This window comes from Staurois parvus, unplaced genomic scaffold (genome assembly GCF_062004578.1).
Source record: "Staurois parvus isolate SC_StPar_1 unplaced genomic scaffold, SC_StPar_1.0 ptg000487l, whole genome shotgun sequence".
NCBI lineage: Eukaryota > Metazoa > Chordata > Amphibia > Anura > Ranidae > Staurois > Staurois parvus.
Genome location: NW_028318283.1, coordinates 1,859,994 through 1,875,237, shown reverse-complemented (window position 1 = coordinate 1,875,237; position 15,244 = coordinate 1,859,994). Strand labels below are relative to the sequence as shown.

General features: G+C 44.8%; 1 protein-coding gene and 1 pseudogene across 1 annotated transcript in view; both read left to right on the top strand.

Moving 5' to 3' along the window:
* Positions 1 to 3,024, top strand: part of ANKRD40 (ankyrin repeat domain 40) — a 40,250-nt gene extending 37,226 nt beyond the window's left edge. Inside the window, exon 5 of the mRNA XM_089689634.1 lies at positions 2,902 to 3,024. Coding sequence (XP_089545760.1) covers positions 2,902 to 2,994 — 93 coding nt within the window. The 3' untranslated portion in view covers positions 2,995 to 3,024. The remainder of the gene's footprint in view (positions 1 to 2,901) is intronic.
* Positions 320 to 3,024, top strand: LOC149452244 (UDP-glucuronosyltransferase 2B31 pseudogene; annotated as a pseudogene).
* Positions 3,025 to 15,244: the final 12,220 nt, after the last annotated feature.

Here is a 15,244-nt window from a genome sequence, read left to right as displayed (position 1 = left end):
CTAAGGCATTGCAGTGCCTCCAAGGGAGAACAAACTACGAGCTATTCATAGAATGTCACAAATGTCTCATGTACAGAAGGTTCAAGTACAGACTAAGTGACTCTAAAAAGAGGTGTAAAATGTGCTGAGAGCAAACAATTCCAAGATAAGAATCTGCAGATATTCTGAAACCCCAGCACCTATAGGGCCATACGTGTGCTGTGGACAATAAAGAGGTTTGCCAGGGAAAACTGTTCATATAGAACTAGAGGGAGGAGTCTGACTGCTCTATCAGAGTGACTTTGCACTATACATTGAAGCCGCCTTCCCATAAATCCTCATTCAGCGTGCACGTTGTGTAGTAGGAAGTACAGGATCTCCTAAGGACTGCAAGGCACTAACATGGCAGCTACAGCAACGGCTTCTGGTATTTGCTTACTGTCTTGTGCTCTGTTCTTCACCGCTGCACAGGCTGGGAAAATTCTGGTTATACCTGTAGAAGGAAGTCACTGGATTAATATCAAGGTCCTTATGATGGAGCTGGTCCAGAGAGGACATGAGCTGACGGTCACCCGACCCTCCAACAGCATTTATATTGATGAGACATCAGAACAGTTCAAGGTGGAAAACATTCCCATGTCTGAAACACAAACTCTGAGTCGGAAGGAATTTGAGGAGTACGCCTTGAACTGGATTTTTCAACAAGCTTTTACCAAACATTCCTCCTCTTTTACTGTGGCCTGGGAGTTCATTGAAGCCCTGAAGACTGGTACTCAGATGTCCACAGTTGTCCTCGGGGCAATATTTGAGAATGAAAAGCTCATGGAGCGTTTGGCCAGTGCTGGCTTTGACATGATTCTGGCTGATCCTTACAATGTGGCTGGAGTAATGTTAGCTCACTATCTGAAGCTTCCAATAGTATTTTTCGGGAGGTGGATGCCCACTGAAGATATACACTTTGCGATTGCCCCATCTCCACTTTCCTATGTGCCAGTGATAAACTCTCGAGTCACAGACAGAATGGCCTTCCATGAAAGGGTTAAAAATGTGGCCCTTTATTACCTATACTTGGCTGCCAGCCACCTCCTTGTATACCCATCTTATGACAAACTGGCTCAACGCTACCTCAACACCGATATTGGAGTTTTTGAGATGTACAAGAAGGCTGATATCTATTTGATGAAAGTGGACTTTGTGTTCGAGTTTCCAAGGCCAACAATGCCCAATGCTGTATATATTGGAGGATTTCAGTGCAAACCACCTAAACCTCTTCCTGAAGAAATTCAACGATTCATGGACAGTTCAAAGCAAGGAGTGGTGGTGTTTTCATTGGGTACCATTGTTAACAAGCTTCCTCTTAACATTGCCCGAGAAATTGCAGCAGGCCTGGCCCAACTCAGGGAGCAAGTCATTTGGCGTTACTCCGGAGAACCTCTGGACACCTTGGGAAATAACACCATGACTGTTGACTGGCTTCCACAGAATGATCTCCTCAGTCACCCCAACACCAAGGTGTTCCTGGCACATGGAGGTGAGAATGGTGTCTATGAGGCCTTGTACCATGGTGTCCCCATCGTTGGATTTCCACTGTTTGGTGACCAGTATGAAAACCTGCTGCGTCTAAAGAATAAAGGGGCTGCGGTTCTTCTGGAGAACTTGCAAGATATAACTCCCAAAGATTTATTCAATGCAGTGCGCACAGTTATTGATGATCCCTCCTACAGCCGGGCCATGAAGCAACTTTCTGAGTTACACCGAGACACCCCTGTGCCTCCACGGGACCTGGCTGTGTTCTGGACAGAGTATGTCATGCGCCATAAAGGAGCAGGTCACCTGCAGCCTGCAGCCAATGACCTGGCCTGGTACCAGTACTACCTGCTCGACGTGATTGGCTTTCTCCTCATAACAGTTTTTGTTTCAGCCTATGTGACAATAAGAATCTTTCGAGCCGTGCTAAGGACCTTCTGCTGCCGGAAACAGAAGAAACAGAAGCAGAAGAAGCCATAAAATGATCTTCATCTGGGAGTGGTCACCACTGGAAGTGGTTTTCTAGAAGCGTCTTTGACCTTAGGTGAAAATATCCACAAGTACGTTTTTGGAACCAATTTAAAGAAACCAGAAAATACACAACATCAGACATCTTAAGATGCCAACTCTTACCTTTCCTACACTCCTGCCACTCAACTCCTCACCTGGAGGGGTTGATTTCCTATAACTGGAGAAGTCACAATCTGGTGCAGCTGTGCATGGTAGCCAATCGGCTTCTAACTTCAGCTTGTTCAGTTAAGCTTTGACAATAAAACCTGAGAGCTGATTGGCTACCATGCACAGCTGCACCAGATTTTGCACTCTCCAGTTTTAGTTAATCAGCCTCGAGGCCTGGAGAAAAATGTGTTCCTTCTAGATATGAGGTCCAGGGACAGTCTACAATTCTATGAAGAATGTCTGCATGACCAATCCCCAGGACTTGGCACAGAGGGGCAAAGGTGGGGGGATTATCATGCTTCACTTTGTGCAAAGAGTGACTTTCAGAACATCCATTTGTCAATAGAAATTTCAGGGAACCCCAGCTGGAGCACAAGGAAGGGAAGAGTGGACACCAAGGGCGGACTGACCATTTCGAAACTCGGGCACCGCCCGAGGGCCCAGGGTCGGTAGGGGGTCCCATGAGATGCCCCTGGTACCTTTTTCATAGGCTTTTTTGAGTTTGGGCAAGGACACAGGGGCCCCATGATCGCCTATTGCCCGGGGGCCCCATGAGTTGTCAGTCCGCCGCTGGTGGACACCTTACAGCTGCATGTATTGCTTTGCCTAGTCTGGACAAAGTATGGGTTTCTTTCAGAAGGTTCATCCATACAAAGTGACATCTCCATTATGGGTAGATGCTAGGAGACTAAATCACCCACTATTTTCTTTTATCAGATGGATACCTACAACGAAGATCTCCATACTGGGGTTCCCAATTCTCCCTCCAGCACTGTGGAGTCTCAGGTTTTTTTTGCTGATTCTTTATGATGTCAAATAAATGAAAATCAAAGTGAAGAATTGGATTTTCTGTCATTCTCACTCTGGCGGATGGTTAATGTGTGACTGAAGGTAAAACCTTTTTTTAAATTTTGGATAAAGTAGAGAGGCATTTGAACCCCTGTCATGGTTTTATTGCTGTCTGTGCCCCCATTTGGGAGATTCATCCTCTCTACTGGTCCTAGCAGGGCAGCACAGTGGCTAAATGGTTAGCACTTCCGCCTGGCAGTAGTAAAAGGGTTGTTGGTTTGAATCCCAACCACGGCACCACCTGCCTGGAGTTTGCATGTTCTCCCTGTGCCTACGTGGGTTTCCTCCGGGTACTCCAGTTTCCTCCCACACTCCAAAGACATGCTGGTAGGTTAATTGGCTCCTGTCTAAAGTGGCCCGAGTATGTGTATGCATGAATGTGAGTTAGGGACCTTAGATTGTACGCCCCTTGAGGGTTAGGGACTGATGTGAATGTACAATATACAGTGGGGCATATAAGTATTTAGTCACCACCAATTGTACAAGTTCTCCCACTTAAAAAGATGAGAGAGGCCTGTAATTGGCATCATAGGTAGACCTCAACTATGAGAGAAAATGAGAAAAAATCCAGACAATCACATTGGCTGATTTGGAAAGAATTTATTTGCAAATTATGGTGGAAAATAAGTATTTGGTCAATACCAAAAGTTCATGTCAATACTTTGTTATATATCCTTTGTTGGCAATGACAGAGGTCAGACGTTTCCTGTAAGTCTTCACAAGGTTGGCACACACTGTTGCTGGTATGTTGGCCCATCCTCCATGCAGATCTCCTCTAGAGCAGTGATGTTTTGGGGCTGTCGCTGGGCAACACGGACTTTCAACTCCCTCCAAAGGTTTTCTATGGGGTTGAGATCTGGAGACTGGCTAGGCCACTCCAGGACCTTGAAATGCTTCTTACGAAGCCACTCCTTCGTTGCCCGGGCAGTATGTTTGGGATCATTGTCATGTTGGAAGACCCAGCCACGTTTCATCTTCAATGCCCTTGCTGATGGAAGGAGGTTTGCACTCAAAATCTCACGACACATGGCCCCATTCATTCTGTCCTGTACATGGATCAGCCGTCCTGGTCCCGGAGAAACAGCCCCAGAGCATGATGTTGCCACCCCCATGCTTCACAGTAGGTATGGTGTTCTTTGGATGCAACTCAGCATTCTCTCTCCTCCAAACGTGACGAGTTGTGTTTCTACCAAACAGTTCTTTTTTGGTTTCATCTGACCATATGACATTCTCCCAATCCTCTTCTGGATCATCCAAATGCTCTCTAGCAAACCTCAGACGGGCCCAGACATGTACTGGCTTAAGCAGGGGGACACGTCTGGCACTGCAGGATCTGAGTCCCTGGCGGCGTAGTGTGTTACTGATGGTAGCCTTTGTTACGTTGGTCCCAGCTCTCTGCAGGTCATTCACTAGGTCCCCCTGTGTGGTCCTGGGATTTTTGCTCACTGTTCTTGTGATCATTTTGACCCCACGGGGTGAGATCTTGCGTGGAGCCCCAGATCGAGGGAGATTATCAGTGGTCTTGTATGTCTTCCATTTTCTAATTATTGCTCCCACAGTTGATTTGTTCACACCAAGCTGCTTGCCTATTGCAGATTCAGTCTTCCCAGCCTGGTGCAGGTCTACAATTTTGTTTCTGGTGTCCTTCGACAGCTCTTTGGTCTTCACCATAGTGGAGTTTGGAGTGTGACTGTTTGAGGTTGTGGACAGGTGTCTTTTATACTGATAACAAGTTCAAACAGGTGCCATTGATACAGGTAATGAGTGCAGGACAGAGGAGCCTCTTAAAGAAGAAGGTACAGGTCTGTGAGAGCCAGAAATCTTGCTTGTTTGTAGGTGACCAAATACTTATTTTCCACCATAATTTGCAAATAAATTCTTTCCAAATCAGCCAATGTGATTGTCTGGATTTTTTTTCTCATTTTGTCTCTCATAGTTGAGGTCTCCCTATGATGCCAATTACAGGCCTCTCTCATCTTTTTAAGTGGGAGAACTTGTACAATTGGTGGTGACTAAATACTTTTTTGCCCCACTGTACATGTAAAGTGCTGCGTAAATTTATGGCGCTATATAAGTACCTGTAATAAAGAATCGTAAATGAGAATCCCAAATTGTGGGTTCTCACCAGAACAAGAAAAGAGGGGAAATCTTCTAATGGAGGACACTGGTTCTGGTTATTAGACGTGCGTTTTGTTTTTATTAGGAATCGAAATTCTGACAACATTTTTGTTATTCGGAGATTTGGATGTATCTGAATTTGCGAATCACAATAGTAACGAACTTCGATGAATACGAAATAAATAATAAAATGAATTATCCAAATTCGAAAATTAATTTGAATTTGCAAAATAATATGAATACAAAATAGAGACATATTGAAATAAATACAGTAAGGACAAATGTGAAATAAGATGATGATTAGGCTGCTTTATAGTATAGAATAGACAATACAAGAATACAATATAATAGAAAATAAATGAATAGAATAGAATAAAATAGAATAGACAATACAAGAATTAAATATAATAGGAAATAAATTAATAGACCAGAATAGAATAAAATAGAATAGACAATACAAGAATACAATATAATAGAAAATAAATGAATAGAACAGAATAGAATAAAATAGAATAGACAATACAAGAATTAAATATAATAGGAAATAGATTAATAGACCAGAAAATAATAACATAGAATAGACAATATAAGAATAAAATATAATAGGAAATAAATGAAAAGAATAGAATAAAACAGAATAGACAATACAAGAATAGAATATACTAGAAAATAAATTAATAAAACAGAAAATAATAGAATGGAATAAAACAATAGAATAAAAAATCATCACAGAGGACAAGGGGGCACTCTTTACGTCTGGAGGAAAAGAAATGTAATCTCCAAACACGGAAAGGTTTCTTCACAGTGAGAGCTGTGAGAATGTGAATAGACTCCCTCAAGAGTTGGTTGTGGCCAGCTCAGTGGATTGCTGTAGGAAAGTCCTGGATTCTTTCTTGGATACACAGAATATAACTGGATATACCATTTATAGGGAAAGTTGATCCAGGGAATATCTGATTGCCTCTCGGGGGATCAGGAAGGAATTTTTTTCCCTGCAGGAGCAAATTGGATCGTGCTTTGCTGGGTTTTTTGCCTTCCTCTGGATTAGTGGTGGGTGTAGGATTATAACTTTTTTTTTTACATTTTAATGGCTGAACTGGATGTCTTTTTTTCAGCCAGACTAACTATGTAGAAAATAAAAGAATAGAATAGACATGAAAAGAATAGAATAGAAACAATAGAATAGAATGAATATAGCCATCTTCCAAAATTTGAATTTTAAAATTCAAACTTTAAATTTTAAAATTCAAATCGATTTGCAAATAACAAATACAAATACAGATTGCAAAAAATAAATAAAAATGACGGAAATGCATATAAACGCGGTTACACACGTTTACAAGTGTTTTGCGTTTGAAAAGTCGGTAAAATCTACTCCTGAACGCAAGTTTGGTGCCTTCAAAAAAACGACTGTAAACTCAGCTGCCTGTGAATGACTGTAAAAGACTGTAGACGACGATGAGTACATGGACACATAGGAAAACATTAGGGAGAGTTCAGGGGCTGCTGGAAAAAAACGCAGAAAAGCTCCTGAACGTCATTTTATCAGCCGCAGTGTACATGACGCCTTAAGGCTCCATGTACACGGGACATTTCTGAACAATGGAAACTGACTGCTGGAAAATGTAGGTTAAAAAACGTCTGTTTAGCCGCGTTTGCGTTTAGAAGCGTTTTTTAAAGATAACCTCAGGAGACCTTCCAAAATGCCCAGAATGCACTGAGAAACAGTAAAAAATTAACTATTTCAGACATTTTGAGAAAAATAGAGAGAGTAGAAGCAGAGAGAGCAGTATGTGTTGAGATTAGCTATCTTTCTTTCTTTTGTGGTGTTTGGATGTTCCGGCTCGTTTCCGTGCAGAAATTATTGCAGCCGTGTCTAACATATTTTCTTTCATGCGAAACCTCAAAGTATGGTGTACCGGGTCTATCTGAGTACCAGGAAAACGCTTTGCATGCATTATTCATGATGTAAAAGGCTCTGGACAGCATCTGGAAATGGAAGAGTTAAAAAAAATTTCCAAACACAAATGCTTGTAAACGCGGTTAGCTGCATTTACAATCGTTTGAGACGCTGATAAAATCTACTCCTGAACGCAAGTTTGGTGCGTTCAAAAAAACGACTGTAAACTCAACTGCCTGTAAAGGACGATGTGTACATGGAGACATAGGAGAACATTAGGGAGGGTTCAGGGGCTGCTGAAAAAAAACACAGAAAAGCTCCTAAATGTGCGTTTATCAGCTACATGGAGCCTAATACAGTAAACTCCATCTATAGTAATTGTTTTGGGAGAACAAGGAAAATGTACTTTTTAGGCATTGAGCCCCGGGTTCACATACATGCGGTGTGGTATATCACGGGATTCACACAGGAACTGCACCGCATTCCTGTACAGATCACATGCGATTTGTGTGCGGTGCGATCGGAGCCGTACATTTTGTATGGCTCAGATCGCACCGCACCAAAAAGGTGCAGGACCCTTTTTTTGGTCCGCACTAGAATCGTATCGCATGGGTATTCACACCTCTGTGATCCAATTCTGCACATCGCACTGCGTTTTGTGGACTGATTTCGGGGTGTTGTTAACATACACACCCGCAACGGTTCGCATGGACGGGGTGCCATTCTGATGCGGTGCGGAATTCGCTGAAAATTCTGCACCGCGTCAGTGTGAACCCGGCTTTAACTAGACTTATCTTAAAACTCAATATTTTATTCCAAAGATCAAAACATCATAAAAAAAACAAAAACAAGATATTACATTCTCATTAAAAATTCACCACCAAATCATCACATCGGTATTGTACTTTTCCTGTAGTATGCAGAGTCCTGCCCAAGGGCGGAATATTATGCGACTCAGGGCTTGTTCACACTTGACTTACTTCTAAGGGTTCGTTCACACTTGACTTACTTCTAAGGGTTCGTTCACACTTGGCTGTTTTACCAACGCTTGCCAAACGCCCCTATAGCATTTGGCAAGCGTTGGTCCTGCGTTTGCGGAGCATTTTTTAACGCTCCACAAACGCCGCATGCGCGGTTTAGCGGCGGTTGCTAGGCATTTGTCGAGTGTTAATAACGCCCCACAAACGCCTATAATGCAGTTTGAGTGGTGTTACCACTCCGCAAACGCCCCGCAACCGCACCGCAAATGCCAGTCGGGCGTTTGCGGAGCGGCACCATAGACGAGAATAGGAGGCTTCAAAGCCTCCTGACTCGACCAGAGGCGTCCGTTTTGCCGCGACGCAACGAGACGCAAACGCTCCTGTTAGAACAGCACCATGTGCTGTAATGTGCAGAATTGGCAGAGGCATTTGGGAAGCGGTAAAAACGCTTCCCAAATGCCTTTCTGCCGCCTGCACACAACGCTAGTGTGAACGTAGCCTAACTCTTGCCAAACACCCCTATAGTTTTTAACGCTCCCCAAACGCCCTATGCGGGGTTTTGAGGCGTTTGCCAAGCGTTAAAACCGCACCACAAATGTCTATACACCGTGTTCCAAATTATTCTGCAAATTATATTTTTCTCATTTCCCTCAATAATTGATGTAAATAACAGTCGGCAGAATTCTCATGTTATCACCTAAAGAGTACAATTCACATTTTATTGAACAAACCTCCTAATGATAACAGGATTTTTGTTCCAAATTATTCCGCACAGGAAGTTTCAAAACACTTTCTAGGTTGTAAAGAACTGGAAATTGTCATTTGTTGTGTTTGCAGCAGATTTACTGAAACCAAAAGCTATTTCAATCAAACTTTTCCCAACATTTTAACTTTTTAAACATTTGAAGCGGTCACGTTACATTGTAACATAGGACCCCTTATCTGATAGCAGATCACAAGTCTTGCATCCATTGAACTTGGGAGTTTTTGGACGGTTTCTGCTTGAATTTGTTTGCAAGATGTCAGAATAGCCTCCCAGAGCTGCTGTTTGGATGTAAACTGCCTCCCACCCTCATAGATCTTTTGCTTGAGCATGCTCCAAAGGTTCTCAATAGGATTGAAGTCAGGGGAGGATGGAGGCCACACCATGACTTTCTCTCCTTTTATCCCCATAGCAGCCATTGATGCAGAGGTATTCTTTACAGCATGAGATGGTGCATTGTCATGCATGAAGATGAGTTTATTACGGAATGAATAGTCCTTCCTTCTGTACCAGGGAAGAAAGTGGTCAGTCATAAACTCCACATACTTTGCAGAGGTCATCTTTACACCTTCGGGGACCCTAAAGGGGCCGACCAGCTCTGTTCCCATGATTCCGGCCCAAAACATGACTCCACCACCGCCTTGCTGACGTCGCAGCCTTGTTGGAACACAGTGGCCGTCCACCAACCATCCACTACTCCTTCCATCTGGACCATCCAGGGTTGCACGGCACTCATCAGTGAACAGGACTGTTTAAAAATTAGTCTTCATGTATTTTTCTGCCCAATGCAGCCATTTCTGCTTGTGAGCATTGGTTAGTGGTGGCCGAATAGAAGGTTTCTGCACAGTTGCAAGACTCTGGAGGACTCTACACTTTGATGTCCGTGGGACTCCAGAGGCACCAGCAGCTTCAAATATCTGTTTGCTGCTATGTAATGGTATTTTAGCAGCTGCTCTCTTGATCCGATGCATGGATCTGGCAGAAATCTTCCTCAATGTGCCTTTATCTGCACCAACCCGTCTGTGCTCTGAATCAGCCGCAAATCTCTTCATAGTGCGATGATCACGCTTACGTTTTTGTCAAATATCGAATGTTTTCATACCTCGTCCAAGGCATCGAACTATTTCACTCTTTTCGGCAGCAGAGTTGCCCATATTTTTGAAAATGGTGCTCTGCTTAATATTGTGGAACACCCTCCTTTAGTAGTTTTTCCTTAAATTGGGCTCACCGGCCAATCTAATTATCACAGGTGTCCGAGATTGTTTTCAGTGATCAAAAGAGCCCTGACACACAATGCCATCCATGAGTTACACTGAAAAACAAAATATTTCATCTTTGTGACACTTAAATAGAATTTGCATAATATTTTGGAACAGGGTGTAATGAAGTCCAGCAGTGCTGCACATCGGTGAAGTAGAAAAATTACCAGTGTTCAAAAGTTTCTAATAGAAACAAAGAAAAACTCTTTTTTAAATTTCTTTGCCCGTTTTTTGTTTAATAAAACCCCCAGCGGCGATTAAATACCACCAAAAGAAATCTCTATTTGTGTGAAAAAAATAATAATTTCATACGGGCACAGTGTCGCATGACTGCGTAATTGTCATTCAAAGTGCGACCGCTGAAAGCTGAACATAGGCCTGGGCGAGAAGGGGGTAGGCGAGGAGTTAAAGGGCAGTCCCTGTGTGCTCTCATGACCCCTGTGTCTTGGTCCAGTTGTGCTGTTGGGAAGGTTCAGTGATTTCCCCGTTTTCTCAGCCCTGAGTTCAGGCTCTGGAGGAGGAAAGCTTGTATTATGTACATTATAGAAGTGTGACTACGCCCACTCGGGCACTGCCTGAGGGCCCGGGGTCAGTGGGGGGCCCCATGAGATGCCCCTGGTACCTTTTTCATAGGCTTTTTTGAGTTTGGGCAAGGACACAGGGGCCCCATGATCCCCTATTGCCCGGGGGCCCCATGAGTTGTCAGTCCGCCCCTGGACTACACGACAACCTGCTGATTACACGACAACCTGCTGACACAATGTTGCACCTTCGGATGGAGGACGTGTCCCGACTTGTCTGTCCTGTATGTGAACCTAGCAATCTCATACACGGCACCAGGGGCGGACTGACCATTTGGAAACTCGGGCACTGCCTGAGGGCCCAGGGTCAGTAGGGGGCCCCATGAGATGCCCCTGGTACCTTTTTCATAGCCTTTTTTTGAGTTTGGGCAAGGACACAGGAGCCCCATGATCCCCTATTGCCCGGGGGCCCCATGAGTTGTCAGTCCGCCCCTGCACGGCACTCTGTACATTTCCGGCTGAGATGTGCGATGCATTATGGGTAACCTTAGTATTAAATATAAAGATATTTAATGATTTTTTTACATCTGAAGTGGACCTGTCATCCGGTTATTTTTTTTTCCTAATAAAGTTAAAAAAAAGTTAAATTCATTTTCATAATAATAAAAAAATGGGTAGGGTGAAAATCCACTTTAAGTCTTTGCAGGTGCGTTTGATTCGTTTCTTTTTTTTTTCTTGTTGCTAGGCAGATTTTAAACTCAAAACGTATCAAAAATGCTTAAAAAAATGCAGCAAAAACACAATACATGCTTTTCTACAGCGTACCCATTGGAATCTATAAAACCAAAAACGCAACGTTTTGTGTTCAAAAAAGTCCCTGTACCGCATTCCTGCGCAAATCACATGCGATTTGTGTGCGGTGCGATTGGAGACGTACATTCTGTATGGCTCTAATCGCACCGCATCCGCACCAGAAATGTGCAGGACCCTTTTTTTTAATCCACACTAGAATCGGATCGCATGGGTATTCACACCTATGCGACCCAATTCTGCACATCGCACCGCGTTTTGCGGACCGATTTTGGGATGTTGTTAACATACACCCCCCGCAGCGGTTCACATGAACGGGGTGCGATTCTGATATGGTACGGAATTCGCACAGAAAACGCTGTGAATTCTGCACTGCATTAGTGTGAACCCGGGCTGACCCTTTCCAAAAAACGCAGAGATGTGAAAATGCAGAGATGTGAACATGTCCCATAGCAAGTCATGTTAAATGGACTGTACTGCGTCGCCGTCAAACGCGGCAGAAAGCGCTTAGGTGTGAACCTGGGGTAAGGCTTGGTTCACACCTATGCAGTGTGCGTTTGACCCATTTCTGCGTTGCGGGCTGCGTTTTTGCTGCACTGTGTGGAGTTTTTTTCTTGTTGCTAGGCACATTTAAAAAACGCAGCAAAAATGCACTTCATGCTTTTCTGCAGCATTTCCATTGAAGTCTATAGAACCAAAAATGCAACTTTTTGCATTAAAAAAAAAAGTCCCTGACCCTTTCCAAAAAACGCACCGGGTGAAAACGCTGAGATGTGAACCCGTCCCATAGGAAATCATGTTAAATGTACTGCGTTTCTACAAAACACTGCTCAAAATGCTGTGAACCTGGGGTAAGAATGAATGGAACCCAAACTTGCATTGAGTGTTATGTTGCGATTTTAGAGCACTTTGGAATCACAGGCAAAATCGCACAATTCTGCCCATGGTTCCAAGTCACTCAGGTGTGACCTGTATGCAGATCTCAGTGCGTTTTCCAGTTTGCAGAAAAGCACTACAGCCCATTTCCTATGATTTCCTATGGATCTAGTTCACATCTGTGCATTTTGAGCCGATGCGTTTTTTCGAAAGGGTCAGCGACATTTTTTCATTCAGCAGATTGCGTATGTAATAGGCTTTATTGGACCCGCACCAATGCAAGCGTTGTGTTTTTGATGCGTTTCGCGGGGGGTGGTTGGCATCAGGAAAGTATTGACTTTGATGTGATTTGGATGCAACTTTGGATGAGTTTGACTTTGATGCAACTTTGATGTGACTTTGCATGGGTGGAACTTTGACTTGACTTGGAATGCGACTTTGGGTAAGTGTGATTTTGATGTGACTTTGGATAGGTGTGATTTTGATGCGACTTCAATGTGACTTGGAATGCGACTTTGGGTGAGAGTGATTTTGATGCGACTTTGATACGACTTTGGATGGGTGGAACTTTGATGTGACTTTGATGTGACTTTGGATGGGTGGAACTTTGACGTGACTTGGAATGCGACTTTGGGTGAGTGTGATTTTGATGTGACTTTGGATAGGTGTGATTTTGATGCGACTTCAATGTGACTTGGAATGAGACTTTGGGTGAGAGTGATTTTGATGCGACTTTGATACGACTTTGGATGGGTGGAACTTTGATGTGACTTTGATGTGACTTTGGATGGGTGGAACTTTGACGTGACTTGGAATGCGACTTTGGGTGAGTGTGATTTTGATTCGACTTTGATGTGACTTTGGATGGGTGCGACTTTGATACGACTTTGGATAGGTGTGATTTGGATGCAACCTTTTTTTTTTTTTTGGCTAATAGGAAAGTATAGCAGTTCTGTTCATGCAGTGCAACTTTGATGAGAATTTGATGTGACGTTGCACTCAAGTAACATCAAAGTGTCACCCATCCAAAGTCGCATCAAAGTAGCACCCATCCAAAGTTGCATCACAACAGCACCCATCCAAAGCCTATAAAAGGTACCAGAGGCGGACTGACCATTTGGGAACTTGGGCACTGCCCGAGGGCCCGGGGTCAGTAGGGGGCCCCATGAGATGCCCCTGGTACCTTTTTCATAGGTTTTTTTGGGTGTGGTTTGAGTTTGGGCAAGGACACAGGGGCCGCATGATCCCCTATTGCCCGGGGGCCCCATGAGTTGTCAGTCCGCCCCTGCCAGGGGCATTTCATGGGGCCCTCTAGCGACCCCGGGCTCTCAGGCAGTGCCCGAGTGCTGAAATGGTCAGTCCGCCCCTGATAACGACTTGTCATGCTACTGACAGGTCCACTTTCTCTTCTCCACTTCAACAGAGGCCTTGGAAGCATAGCCCGCAGGACTCCAAATACCCTGCAGATGGCTACACGCGGCAACGTGAGGCGTGAGGCACACAGGACATCAGTGATGTCAGTAGTTCGTCCCCAACAATCGTCCTAGCGTGTTCGGAGTTGGTGACGGCATTTATCAATGGACCGGCTAAATATAGAGTTCCTCTGCCTCTAGGAATAGCAGGGAAGGGCAGCGGCTGAGCTCAGCACTTTGGCAGCACATTGAGCGGATAATGTCACAAGCCTTTGCTCGGTACAGATCGCATTTCCCTCCAGGTGGATTTCAGGCTGTTCAGGATGGCGGTGGTTTAATGTCGCTGCGGTTCAGTAAAATATAATTTTCAATATTTAGGAAGACCATGAAGCACCTATGCATGCGGTGCGACCATTGGGGTGTGGTTGCCATTCGTCCTTGTTTGTCCGGGACAGTCCCCATTTCTGAAGGCCTGTCCCGGGCAAACAAACATCCTTGGCTGTGTAGTCCTATTGCATTCATGTATCCAGTCCTGTAGTCATCGCACTTAAGAGGAGCCACCCCGATGTCCCCAGTGCTGTAGTCATTGTACTGAGGCACCACCCCGATGTCCCCAGTGCTGTAGTCATTGTACTGAGGCACCACCCCAATGTCCCCAGTCCTGTAGTCATTGTACTGAGGCACTACCCCAACGTCCCCAGTGCTGTAGTCATTGTACTGAGGCACTACCCCAACGTCCCCAGTGCTGTAGTCATTGTACTGAGGCACTACCCCAACGTCCCCAGTGCTGCAGTCATTGTACTGAGGCACTACCCCAATGTCCCCAGTGCTGTAGTCATCGCACTTAAGAGGAGCCACCCCGATGTCCCCAGTGCTGTAGTCATTGTACTGAGGCACCACCCCAACGTCCCCAGTGCTGTAGTCATTGTACTGAGGCACCACCCCAACGTCCCCAGTGCTGTAGTCATTGTACTGAGGCACCACCCTAATGTCCCCAGTGCTGTAGTCATTGTACTGAGGCACCACCCCAACGTCCCCAGTGCTGTAGTCATTGTACTGAAAAGGCACCACCCCAATGTCCCCAATGTTGTAGTTATCACACTTAAAAGGAGCCACCCCAATGTCACCAGTTCTGTAGTCATTGTACTGAGGCACTACCCCAACGTCCCCAGTGCTGTAGTCATTGTACTGAGGCACTACCCCAACGTCCCCAGTGCTGTAGTCATTGTACTGAGGCACTACCCCAACGTCCCCAGTGCTGCAGTCATTGTACTGAGGCACTACCCCAATGTCCCCAGTGCTGTAGTCATCGCACTTAAGAGGAGCCACCCCGATGTCCCCAGTGCTGTAGTCATTGTACTGAGGCACCACCCCAACGTCCCCAGTGCTGTAGTCATTGTACTGAGGCACCACCCCAACGTCCCCAGTGCTGTAGTCATTGTACTGAGGCACCACCCTAATGTCCCCAGTGCTGTAGTCATTGTACTGAGGCACCACCCCAACGTCCCCAGTGCTGTAGTCATTGTACTGAAAAGGCACCACCCCAATGTCCCCAATGTTGTAGTTATCACA